Below are 13700 nucleotides of genomic sequence, written 5' to 3'. Positions count from 1 at the left end.
AGAAAGAAAATAGGACAACAAGTCCTACCTCTTGTTACCAAGTATAACACGTCCAGTCCGGTAGTTCCCAGGGCGCTTAAGGCCGTATGGCCTATAGTTGCTTCTGACAAGAATTTGCCTACATTTAAAAATAAACGACCACTCACCTGTTTCACTAGAAGCAGGAGCATTAAAGACCATGTGGTGCATACAGACATCACAGGGTTTGAAGTTTCTCCTGCTACCAACTTTCTATCTAAAGCACCGGGTTGCTATCGGTGTCTAGGATGCAAAACTTGCAGCAACTTAGTGGCAGGGTCAACGTTTACTTCAAGTGCAACAGGTAAATTATTTAAAATCAAGCATGTCCTTACCTGTACCACAACTTTTATTATATATGTTATTACCTGTCCCTGTCAACTACAGTATGTTGGCAAGACGGTGCGAACTGCCAGGGAGAGACAAGCATTACACAGATCAGCCGTTAAAAGCGCGCTGTCAGGCAAGGTGTCTGACCAACCAGTGGCTAGACACTATGCTGAGAAAAAACATGTTTTAAGCGATTTAAAATTCCAAATTATAGATCACGTTCCTAAATCAGTCAGGGGGGGTGACCGGGGGAGCCTCCTCCTAAAGATGGAGGCCAGGTGGATTTATACCCTCGGGACCATTAAACCGGCTGGACTTAATGATAAGATTTTGTGGAGCACATTCCAGTAAAACAGAGAAAAAAATGTACATGCAGTCATCATCCAGCTAGTCCATATCCATAGTTCTGTGGTTCAGTATTGAGCGTTTGTAATATACTATACAGCATTATATCAGGTTAAGTGTTGTTGATGAGTTCAGCGAGTTGTATTTATGATTAATACTGTCTATGATGTTTATGGTTCCGCAAGCATGTTCACTGTTTATTTTAATCATTGCACTTTCGTATCATTCCAGCCCGAGACACTGGGGTTCGTCATGCACCCGGTTGCCAGGATACATTGGTTGCCTAGGCGACGCTACCAAACCCTGGTCTCCAGGAAGCCGACATCTCCACGGCTCAGGGACGGAGGTACGTCACCATTCAGCACTGCAGAGCCAGGCCGGGGGCGTGTTCTATACACGGGGCCGGGAGCTCGTCCCGTTTGCGGGTCTTTTTCTTCTATTTAAAAGGTATGTTTTGTCAGTTTATGTTTGTTATATCACCTCGAAAAAGGGGCGTTGTGGCCCCGAAACGTCGGACACAAAGTGATGAATTAAAAGCACTTTTTGCACTTTATTGTCTGTGAATAAGACCCGTGAGTGCCGCCGCTGCTGGATGTGTTTAGTATATATATATATATATATATATATATATATATATATATATATATATATGTATATATATATGTATATATATATATAATATAATATGTTTGTGAAGGGGCATCATAGCATGGGCTTTCGTTGGGATCAATCTTGTCATGCCCCTTCCCCACGAGGCATGCACCTTATGTCCCTACTAAAAAAAAAATGTGTGGGGGGTTCGCCAATGCTTACTCTGGTACAGCTCACCAAAAAGCCTAGTTATGGCTCTGTGTAGAGCATTTATTTAATCAATCTGTCGGAAGAGGGACAAATAAATCTGCATAGACCAGGTGGAGTCCGGGTGACCCCACGATACAGGCTTAGCGAGAACATTTCTGATAAGGCCTATGTCTAATCTGCCCCTTTCTGGTTGCCATGGGTTAATATTTAGTGGTTCTTATATATTGTTTTCTACATTAACTCTTTAGCAATAACATTTGTTAAGCTGTTAAAAACAAGCAAGCAAGCGTGAAATTTATACCAAAACACGTCATGTTTTCATTATTAAATGATCATATGCTTTGGATAGTGGTATCGTATTCGCTACTTTATCATTATGGAGTTATATTTTAGGACGTATACATGTAAGGAAAAAAGCGTAAGTGATTCAGCCTTGCGCCAGATTAGTAGATGAGAGAAATGTATGTAACATGTTGAAGCATAGTGCTGTGCGGGAGGAGGGAGCAGCTGTGTGTCTGATCAGATCCACGCACCTCCTCCACACAGTGACGCACACATCTCTTGATAAAAAATTCATACTGCATATCAGAGCGAAGCACAGAACAGAGAACATTAACATGACCCATCCAGGACAAAGGGTTTCATGAAGCATTTCACAGCAGCCATTACCCAGGAGTGACAGCTCTTGTATTGTTGATTACCAATACACTGTGGTGTCTCACACAATTTAGTTGATTAGCATATCAGGCAGAATCTTTTGTTTCCTTAAACAGAGAGAAATAATGAAACACCAACACTCTGCTCTTGTAGCAATCTTGTGTGTGCATACCCATGCCATGGTCAAGGTACCTAAACAAAGGACATAAATAACAGTATGAGCCAACATCAGTATACAATATGATATAAGAAAGGCTATTACGTTCGGCAAATACATAAAATGGATATGCGAAGACATATATTTATTAAAGAGAGAACGAGTTTGCTTGTATAAATATTTACATGTCAAACACAGAAATCCGATGTGTCTGGAAGGCTACAGGCTACCAGTTGATTATTATACAGGTAGTTCTATTTTTGCTTACAGTAAATTATTTTTCTTTCTAACAGTGAACATATTACATGTACAGTATATATTATCTGTCATAGTGCATTTAGGTTTGACCATTGTACTTTTCATATTAAATGAACTGATTCTCTTTATTTGCAGGACTGTCCATTCATAGTGTGCATGACTTATGCCTTCCATACACCTGACAAGCTCTGCTTCATCTTGGATCTGATGAATGGTAACATATGACGGTTTCTGTGGCATTTTGTGTCTCATCACTGTGCAGTTTCTGTTTTTAAAATAAGCAAGAGTAACATTAATAGATGAGTGCATACTCACTGCACAGAGATTTACCCATGGCCTTCTTAGTAGATCAAATACTTTCTGTATCATCAGAGGATTTCGCACTTTAAATTGTATGGATATTGTGACTTTGTAGTGTTGTGGGATTAGATGCCTCTGGACAAGCTACACACATACACACTGTTGGCATACTGGAGGATATAAGAAGAATAAATTACATTTGCAGCCTTGACCTTTGCGTTGTCAGGCAAGTTCTTTGTTAATGTTCTACTTGTTGTCATTTAGCATAATAATAATAATAACCGTTCCAAGCCAGGTCAGCCCAGAGGTAGACCCCGTTCACATTGCAACTTCGACCTGGGTGCAGTGTTAAGTCCTCTGCTGGCACTTGGAGATAACATAATCTCCAAGAGCTGGTGATCCGTCTCTCCATGGGGTTTTAATGGATGACCCGGGTTACCTGTTCACACTGTCCCGTAACCCGAGTTTTTCCTGTGTGCAACCCAGGTCGGCTACGTGGGTTGAAATGTCGAGTCTCTGGACCCGGGTTTTTTTTTACAAGGACCTTTAACACCAAGCTACAACCCGGGTTAACCTGGCAATAACCCTGTTCGAATTGGCAGTGTGAAAGGGATATAATAGGGACAAGGCTATCATTATTCTGTGGATTTTGCTTTTGTCCTGTTTATTATAAATCAAGGAGAGAAATTGGATATTACTGCGGTGTACCTAAGTGATGCGGGGAGTGCTGCTGATATTCAGCAAGATTGCCCACCTCAATAGTTTGATATACTCTGCGCTCGATGTTGGGATTTTGACTGTCGGGATTGCAGCGTCTATATTTCGCCTGCTGGGATTCCGACTGTCGGGAAATCCTACTGAATCCCACCACAGCACACGACCACAGCAATGGGTGCTATAGCCAGTGTATGTACAGTCTATTATAAAGTTATTGATAAATTGTACTTACTGGTAAAGCATCAAACTTAGCACAAATACTTATTGGTGCTTGATGATTTTACAGTATTAAAATTAAACTGAAACTGCAAAAAAAGACAATCCAGGCCCTGATTTGACGTTTAACATATACAGTATGAACTGTTAAAGAAGAGATTTAAGGTGGCTGTTTGATAGTATATTACTAGACATACACTATAGAATGGACAAGGAGAAGCATGTTGTTTCATCCAAAATCATAACTATGTTCCCGTACCTAAGTCTGTGTTCTGGACATGCGTATTGATATTGACGCTAGCCATTTTGCTATGTGCAGAGGTCGTTTTGTTTGTGCTGAACACTCAGGATACCTCAGTCTAGAAACAATATTTTCCAGATTGTGTCTAGAAACAATATTTTCTAGATTGTGCCCTACTGGTGCTGAGACTGACAGCAGTCTAGCATCAGTTATTAAAATTATTTATACACATCTTTACAATCTGATAAGTACTTTTGATCCATGAAACTCATCTGTCTAAAATATCTGCCGGTAAAGACACAATAGTGTCGCTACAGCTAGAGAAGCACCGGACACAGCGGTCGAATGTGAGCACACACTTCACTTTTTGTCCGATATTGGGGGTAATTCAGAGTTGACCTCGGCAACAAATTTGTTAGCAGTTGGGCAAAACCATGTGCACTGCAGATATAACATGTGCAGAGAGAGTTAGATTTGGGTGGTTTTTTTTTTTGTTTCTGTGCAGGGTGAATACTGGCTGCTTTATTTTTACATTGCAATATAGATTTCAGTTTGAACACACCACACCCATATCTAAAGGGCCCCATACTCTACTGCGACATGTCCATCTGACATATCGCTGGCAATCACCCCAGCAGCCTCCCGGGTGGCAGGATCGCCCAAGATACATCGTATGCTGTACTTTTGCATACAATGTATCTTGGGCGATCCCAGCCACGCCTTCCGGGTCGGACCAGATTGAATGTGCAGAACATTCAATCTGGAGGATCCGATCCGATGCTCACGGGGCCTCGGATCGTATCTGATACACTCAAAATGCCCAATTTCACCCACTATATCGGGCCAAAGTGGGCTGAAATCGGGCATAATCGTTCTAGTGTATGGGGCCCTTAACACTCTCTGCACATGTTATATCTGCCCACCCTGCAGTGCACATGGTTTTGCCCAACTGCTAACAAATTTGCTGCTGCGATCAACTCTGAATTACCCCCATTGTATCATTGAATCTAATGAAAATGAAACTGCACATAAAACCTGATCTTTAGATGCGACCTGTTTTCATCCGATGATGGATGGTGTGTACAGATATAATGAGTCAGGAATGAAGAGAACGACCAGATGATTGTATATGTGTGTACATACCTTTACACTGTAGATTAGAGACACATTTGCATCTGTAATTTGATGCAAAGAGAAAAATTACCACCAACAAAACCTAACTGCATAGAGTATATATATTAATTGATTGCCGTAGCTAAATGATCTAAACTGAAGGAAACTCTACAGGTGTGCAAATGTAAATTGTGTGCTATAGTTTACCTTTAGCATGTATTGCTCCTGCATGTGGTGCAACCACAGTTGGCTGAACAAGACAGTAGTACGTATTGTGGCATCAATGGAATTTACCATTAGAAAGTATAGCAACTCCCAATAGGCTCCAGGCTTTATTGGAATCACAGAAATTATTTAAATAGAATTAGTTATACAAATTCATCCTAATCTTGCATGCAAGCAAACGAGGAGACTGTTTGTCTCTCCCACAAAGACAATGGCTACATTTAATCACAACAGTCATTTTTCAAGGAGGCAATTTGAAGGGCATTATGTAATTACAAGGAAAAAAACAAACATTATTTGGTTTTTGAAATCCGGGATATTGCTTCATGTGCTTTACAATGACTGGCATTCATTAACCTCTGTGTGCCAAAATATTAATTATAATAACAACATAACTGGGGCAGATTGCAGCCTTTCGTTACAAGAGAAGTTATATAGGATATGCCAGGGAATAGCACAAGATGATACTTTCTTCAATGTCTAGTAATTTAATTGTTCTAATTCATCCTTTTAAGATGTTTCCAGCAAAGTCTTTCATTTCTACAGTAGGTTGTTTAAGAACTACTGTAGAACTAGAAAGTTTAACACAGTTAAACATTTCTAATTTGCCGTAAAGACAGAGAAGTAGAATAATCATGCAAGACACATTTGCTTTGTCTGGACAGTACGTACTGTATCTTTAGCGTCACATTGCAATCAAATCCTGTCAGAGTAGCCTTTCTGTTTGTGTGGGCACTGTTAGTTATTCTGGATGATTTAGCGGCATCAAGAGTTTTGCATAGTTCAGGTTCTATTAACCAGGGATCAATGTGGTTAGGGATTATTTATAATGGAATAAGTGGCTACTAGCAAAGTGAAGAATTTTCAGTCATTGCTGAGAGTTGCTAGTATTTGTCCCACATGTCAAAGTAAAGGACACACTCAGTCTTGCTGTAGGGACAGCCGCAAGTAGAAAAAAGGTACAGTATCCTTGTGGCAGCCATGGTTTTTGCTACAGTTATCATGCCCTATTCTTGAAGACGTTGGGCTTTATTTCTGAATAAAGCGGCGGGTTGTAGGTGAAAATTAAAAACCACTTGGCGTCAGCGTAACGGTCAATGGACTTGGCACTTGACTGCCAGTGCCATTTTAAATGTTCACCTTCAAGCTGCTGGGAAGCAACAGCTTATGCTGTGTACACACACACACACACACACACACACACACACACACACACACACACACTATCATGTTATATACAATGGCACCAGGGGGGGCCTAATTACTAATTACTGGGCTGCTGGAGAGGCCCAACGGTGGCCTGTGTCTGCTGCCCCTCCCGAATATACCTATACAGGCTGATGCCATCTTCCCAGTGATATCTGCTTTGCTGTCTAGTCCACATGTGCCATCTTCCCAAATACCACTGGGAAGATGGCATTGATTAAGGAGGAGGGACCCACTTCCCGCAAGCAAGGTAGAAAGTGGATGCTCTCCCTTGTGCCCCCTCCTGTCCCTCCCCTGTATTAGAATCCCCCCCCCCCCTTAATAATTTTTTTAATTCTATTAATTTTACTTACGGAGTGTGGACAGGACTCCTTTTAGACCACTCCCCCACATTCATTACCTGGGCCCCAGCGTGGCTCTCTACATCCCTGATTCTATTTTACTTGTACCCATTAATTGCATTATATCTATGTTACAAATATTGTGGCGAATGTCCAACAATGTATGTATAGGTCGTAAAATTAATTGAGTTTCTTTGTGAATTTCAGGGGGGGATTTGCACTACCACCTCTCCCAACATGGTGTCTTCTCGGAGAAGGAGATGAGGTTTTATGCTGCTGAAATTATCCTTGGCTTGGAACACATGCACAACCGCTTTGTAGTATACAGAGACTTGAAGGTAGATGTTTGTTATACTGTATCATACTGCATGTATTATCAAACGGTACTGTTTTTTTTTTTTTAGTGGCTCTATTTATCATTTAAAAATGTAGAGCGCAATAGCTTGTGCTTACTAACAAAGCATTCCTGAGCCACATACCTTTGTGTATTCAGCAGGAAGCTTTACAAAACCCTTTGTTTTTCGAATGTTATAGGTTTATTTTCCATGATTACATTTTACTGTAAGTTTTCTAAAATAGCGAGTGTCAGGGTACAGAAATAAAAGAAAATTGGGGGGGAGGGGGAGTTTTAAAAAGAAGGAAAGACTCAATACTGCATATACTCTGACACAAATGTCTGAAGCTATGAGAAGACAATATAGCAAGTTTGGGCAGAAAGAAAGGATGGAATTGCATGTTAAGATAAGGGACTTTCAGTCAGAATAAAGGGCATGGGTTGAGACCCAGCAGCCATACCGTATTGAAGGAGCCTTCCTCTATTGTTGCATACTCTTGCCATGCATACCATTTAATCATGGAGGAGGGTGTCGCGGTAGAGGAAGGCACCCCAAAGTTTCTATCTTGAAATGATATTGGATTTTAGCTATGACTTTGAAAGTGGGAGGGGAAGTAGGGCTTTTCCAGCAATGGCCGGTCTTGTAGCTATCATGATGTGGCCGATAACATAGCGATGGTGCTTAAATATAAATGGAGGGTACAGCTGGAGGAAAGCCAGAGTACAGGCAAGGATTAATTAGATGCTCGTAACCTAGGAGATGAGGACAAAAACTTCACTTAAAAGTGGTTGAGTGGGCAAACATTCAACATTCCTAAAATATGGGCATAAGACTGCCATGCTATGCTTTAGTACTATATATCTTATGCCCCAAAACCATATTTTATTAATTAACTTATAAAACCCGGGTGTTCTTGGCCGCTGGTTTTGAACGCAAATACTGTTATTTTCTGACCAATTTTTTTAAAATTGAAAACCCGCAATTATAAGGATCGCGCATACCCATGGTAACTTAGAATTTATTGCGAAGTCCGCAAACAGAACATTCTTTTGGGCCAAAAATTCTGCCTGCAATTGAATATGCAACAAGAGTTATGTTTTGTGTTCTCTGGCATAAGCTGCACCTTTTTCTCTCTCAAACCCTGTACACACGGGGAGATGTGTGCTGAGCGATCTAGCACAGAGCGCTCAGCACACATCTCACCCCCCGCGATGTGTGCTGGGGGAGGGGGGGTGGGGGGGCAGTGCATTTCACCCAGCAGTGAAATAAGCGCTCTAACTAGATTTGGCATGCATGCCAAATCTAGAGTCAACGATAGCGATTTGCGGGGCCGCGCATCGCTATGGGCATACACACGGAGAGATCCCTGCTTAATTTCTAAGCAATTTAGACAGATTGCTTAGAATTTAAGCACGGATCTCTCCGTGTGTACCCCCCTTTACATGTACCTGTCCTCTGGTTACAAGAGTTTTCAAGAATAATCTACTTTCAAAGTAATAACCAAAATTCTAACGTTCAAACTGATATAAACAAGTTAGTTATGATTAATCATGTTAATTTAAAATATTTTTTGTTATTGCACTAAAGAATAACTTAATTTTTCTGGCTTGTTTCTTTTCTGATGGAGATTTAGGTGTTTCACAAATTGAGATGTGGAACACCTATGAATGAGATTTGTGGTCTGATGAAGCATTGGTTTTATTACTTTGATTACATCCAGGATAGAAACACAATTATCCAGTCCTTCTTTAAAATGTCATAGCACTGTTATGACTAAGTGAATTGTATTTGCTAAACATCAACAAGCAGAGCTAACTCAATCTAGAGTCTGTTTCTTAAGGCCCATACACATTAGACGATGTCGCTCTGTGAGCGACATCGTCTAACGTTTCCCCCTCCCGGGCTGGCCGGTCGGCGGCCGCCTGTACGCACTGAGCGATATGACAGCTCATATCGCTCAGTGACGTCACGCCCCCGCCAGCCCTGCATGAAGGTCGTGGACGACAGTCCACATCCTTCATGCATGCCCTACCGACAGCGACGATCGTTGCCGACCCGCGGGGCCGCGCATCGGTCGTCGCTGGCGGCATACACACTTGACGATAAAATGAGCGACGTCGCTCAAGGAGGGGGAAAATGAGCGACGTCGCTCATTTTATCGTTAAGTGTGTATGGACCTTTAGTGGATGTCATTTGTAATCTCACTGGTTTTCCGTGTTGTAAATAATGGTGTTTTACCTTTTTCCTAATATCTTCTTGACAGTAAGACTAGACTAATAGTTCAGCTAGTGGTCATGGAACAGAACAACCAGAAAAATACAAAGATCCTTTTAGTTTGTGGTTGCTGTTATCCCAATAAACACATCACTTCCTCTAGCCATATCCCTTTCTCATTTGTTTTTTTAAGTCTTTCCACTAACTTCACCAGCTGTGTGACATCGGCTTATATTGCAGTTGTAACTATCGGCCCGAGCTTCTTAAAATCAAACTATTGTTTTTGATGCCAGTGTGAAAGCCAGAAAGCCCTCAAGACATTCTAGGGGATAAATCTAAGAACTGTCAAGTGTTACAACAAAACCTTGTGCTCCGAAAGTCGGTGATCCCTAGTTTGTCATGTCAATGCTCCCTCTGTTTCTGAAGACAAGGTGTTGTTATAGAGAGCTATCATACACAGTGTACAGTGATGTTTATCTAGGATTAGATAGTACAGGATTTGTCAGCTCGTGCTCCCTTACCTTTTTTACATCACAGAATGTCAATCTGCATGATGACCGATTCTGTTGACACCTGGTCCTGTATGTGCCGCTCACTTTCACCTTCACAATCCATGTATGTCTTGCCCTCTCTGTAACACCTGTCATGTAATCTCACATTGGGGTAGATGTACTAAGTCTTGGAGAAAGATTAGGTGGACGGAGATAATGTATCAGCCAATCTGCTCCTGCCATGTTACAGTCTGGTTTTGAAAAATGACAGGAGCTGGTTGGCTGTATTTTACCTCCATCAACTTTATCACTATCCAAGGCTTAGTACATAGGGGTCTTTATCTCTCTCCACATTATCACTCTCCAAGGCTTAGTACAGATGTAGCGATGCTTAGTTTTGCCACAATGCAGCGATTTTGTGCGCCAAGGTACGAATAGTCACTGCACTATTTATTTTCTATGCGTGTGTGTGTGTGTGTGAACACGCCCCCATTTGTGGGCCCCCTTTTTTTGCGATTGTACATTACATCTCCCTCATGTTGTTGAGGCACAGAGGTGACAATGCATAGGACACTTGAACAGTTGCAGATGATTTGGTTTTATGTGATTTCAAAGGCTATAGCAATGAGACCAATCTAGGAATAACTAAAGGAAGTATAAAAGCCTGTCATGCTGCTTACAGTAACTAGGCTGGTTCTTTTTGTATCTTTTTTTTTTTTCATATTTCATTACATGTTGGATGGGGTCTGGATCACAGGGTCGACCCTTATTAGGTTGATAGTCATTAGGTTGACCACTATTAGTCAATGTGGCAAATGTCGACAGGAACAAAAGATCGAAACTGTCAAAGATCGACATGACAGCATTTTTATTTTATTTTTGTCATTTTTTTGATTGATGTTTTCACAGCACATGGAACCCCAATAAGTGTACCGCGTCCCAACGCATGGCTCACTTTACTCGTCATGCTTCGGGCAGGTTACTGTTCCCAATCGTAGTCCACGTGAATGGTAAAGTCTGAAAAAGTTGAAGGAAAAAAACCAAAAACCATTTGCACCTGTTGACCTTTTGAACTTATCAACCACAAGCACTGTCGACCTTTTACATGTCGACCTAATGACCATGTCCCCCTTTTGTCCATGACGACCTTTAGTGGTAGACCTATTGACTGTCGACTTAATTAACCTAGGTCAACCTATCATCCGGATACCTGTTGGGTTTAAAGTTACAGCAAAACCTTTGGTTATAACAGTTATTACATCAATAAAAGCACAAAAAGAAAATGAATATACTAAGGGGCAATTGTAAGCAGGGACTCTTGGGGTTCTTGAACTTGAGATATACAGTACAGCATTTTTTCCACACCTGCCTAAAAGTTTTGCACAGTATAGTATTTAGATTTATGCTTCTTCATAGGGTTACTCCTTATAATAAACAGTGTACTACTGTATCCCGTTGATAACTGTGCACATAATATACATTTCCATTGCTAATAGCAGGGTTTAGTGTAGTATACTGGACAAGTAGAGAATAGTGTGATATCTGGAACTTTATAATAGATAGCAGTCTGGGAGCCCACACCACACACGTTAAGTATTCCAGCTAATGTTGTCTTATGTGGCCTGACTCCAAATAATTGACATTAAGTTTCATTGCCAAGCATCACGACACCATGTGACCTCTCCAAACTCTTCAAGCTTTTTCCTTCTGATGCATTTCCTGAGCCAAAAAAAGAAAGAAAAAAAAATGCACTCATAAATAAACTCCTAATCGTTACCTTGCCAAAAACTAGTGTTGTCAGTTTGATGGGTCTGCAGGATGAACACGCAGCATTGAGTATGTGGGTCATAGGAAACTTTTGTTTTTGAAAACTAGGTGAATTGTGTAATCAAAAGGAGACATTTTAAAGCAGTATGTTAATGTAAGACTGTTTTATTTATGTGGTTTCCTCCCTCATTCCATTACATGCTCTTGATCGCAAGAGGAAAAAATGTTTTGAGAGACACGTGATGCTGGAAAGGTACCTTTACCCTTCCAGTGAGAGGGAAAATGAAAACTTTACAGGAGACACCCTTTGATCCTCTAATTTACATGTCCATGAATAAAGCACAAGTACAAGGGACACAAAGCAAATCATTTATTTACAGTACTATTAAAATGGCCCACCAATGTTTTGCGTATATCTCGGATGTTTTCAGATCTGCGCATACTCCGAATCTGTACTGTGCGTGTGCAGATGTCTGTGACCCCTAAGCTGCATCATAATAGACATGCCGCAGCCGTTTGGGAAAAGGGTGGTGACTGTAAGGATCACTGATACCTTTGAAAATCTAAGCATACATGCTATACAATGTGTAATGACAGTATTATAAGAGGGTGACTACGTTCTTAGTAATGTACACAGACGCCGGAATGGTCAGGAGAAGGCAGTCTGCCACCAATAATGAAGTAAAAAAAATGTTATTGTGCATAGACGGTCTTAAATGGTAATACGAGCAGCCGAACATGGTGGAGAGATCCAACAGCACATCGGAGAGACGTTATTATGCCCCTAGGAATTCCGAGAGCTTTCATGGTGGACATTTGTTACCAGCTACAATGTAACCCATCCATACAGCCACATTTAATGACAGATAAAAACAACAAGAACATGTACAGTTATGTCCGCATACATCTTTGCTGCAGTCATGCCAAACAGCACAAAATGCTGTGTGAGGATCTTCTAGTGCCTTCTTTTCCCAAAAAATGCATTTTAGTTGCAACACAATGAGACACTGCTGATTAATTTAAAATGACACTTGTATATCTGTAATGCCACAAGGCAGCCGCTGCGGGTTTTTCCAATACAAGTTCTGTTGTACTTCGTATATAGACTCTGTTGTACAGTGTTGCATATGAGATTAATCAGCACAGTCCCCTGGTGTGTCCTAGTTGCATCACGTAGCGATTTAGCTGCATTTTTGGCAAAAAATCCTCAGACGCTAGTGGAGTTGCACCATGCATCTCCCGCTGTGTGGTGTACTGAGGCAAGATGCACGAGGACACATCTGTATCTATCAAATTCATATTGCCTAATGCATTCATTAGTACACTGAAAACTATGTCAAGGGTGTTTCTGCCCGATATTGTCCTTAATCCACCTTTGTGTTATCACAGTCCTCTTTAGGGGTTGGTTTTGTGGATTAATTACACTAATTTTACTTTGAGTAGTGAAATGAAAATGTGTTTATAAATGTTGTTTTCTTCTATTAATGTAGTCCATTTATCAATTTGCTAATTGTAAACCGTTAATGTGGGAACAGCAAATTCATGTTAATACCAGTTTGCATATTTATCCTTTTGACCATGTTTTAGTTGGGAGCAAAGCATTATTCTTATACACAATAAAGGAACACTTATGTTGGCCTCATGCAACCTGAACCTGTTGTGCACCCAGAACACACACAGGTGGCCAGACTGGATTGGAACCAACAGTCCAGGACTCCTCTAGCTTTAATGGGGCCTGTTAGTGCTCTGGACAGATGACCACAGTCACGGGACCATATCAGTCACATGCTGACTCCATTTACCAATATGCCTGACAATAATTCAATCAGAATATTACTAAGTGATTTATGGGACTATACACTCTGTGGTATTAAGTCATGTCTACCAAATGACTTTACTGCTGATACCTGCTTTACACTTTGCCACCTGTTGTTACTGTGCATTGTATGTAGTTCCTTTGCAACATGA

General features: G+C 40.9%; 1 protein-coding gene across 4 annotated transcripts in view; it reads left to right on the top strand.

Moving 5' to 3' along the window:
- Positions 1-13700, top strand: part of GRK3 (G protein-coupled receptor kinase 3) — a 556585-nt gene that overhangs the window by 501864 nt on the left and 41021 nt on the right. For all 4 annotated transcript variants that reach the window (XM_063913215.1, XM_063913214.1, XM_063913217.1 and 1 more), the window contains exons 10-11: positions 2702-2780; positions 7133-7263. In XM_063913215.1, coding sequence (XP_063769285.1) covers positions 2702-2780; positions 7133-7263 — 210 coding nt within the window. The remainder of the gene's footprint in view (positions 1-2701; positions 2781-7132; positions 7264-13700) is intronic.

Source organism: Pseudophryne corroboree, chromosome 1 (genome assembly GCF_028390025.1).
Source record: "Pseudophryne corroboree isolate aPseCor3 chromosome 1, aPseCor3.hap2, whole genome shotgun sequence".
Lineage (NCBI taxonomy): Eukaryota > Metazoa > Chordata > Amphibia > Anura > Myobatrachidae > Pseudophryne > Pseudophryne corroboree.
This window is presented reverse-complemented; position numbering and strand designations above follow the sequence as displayed.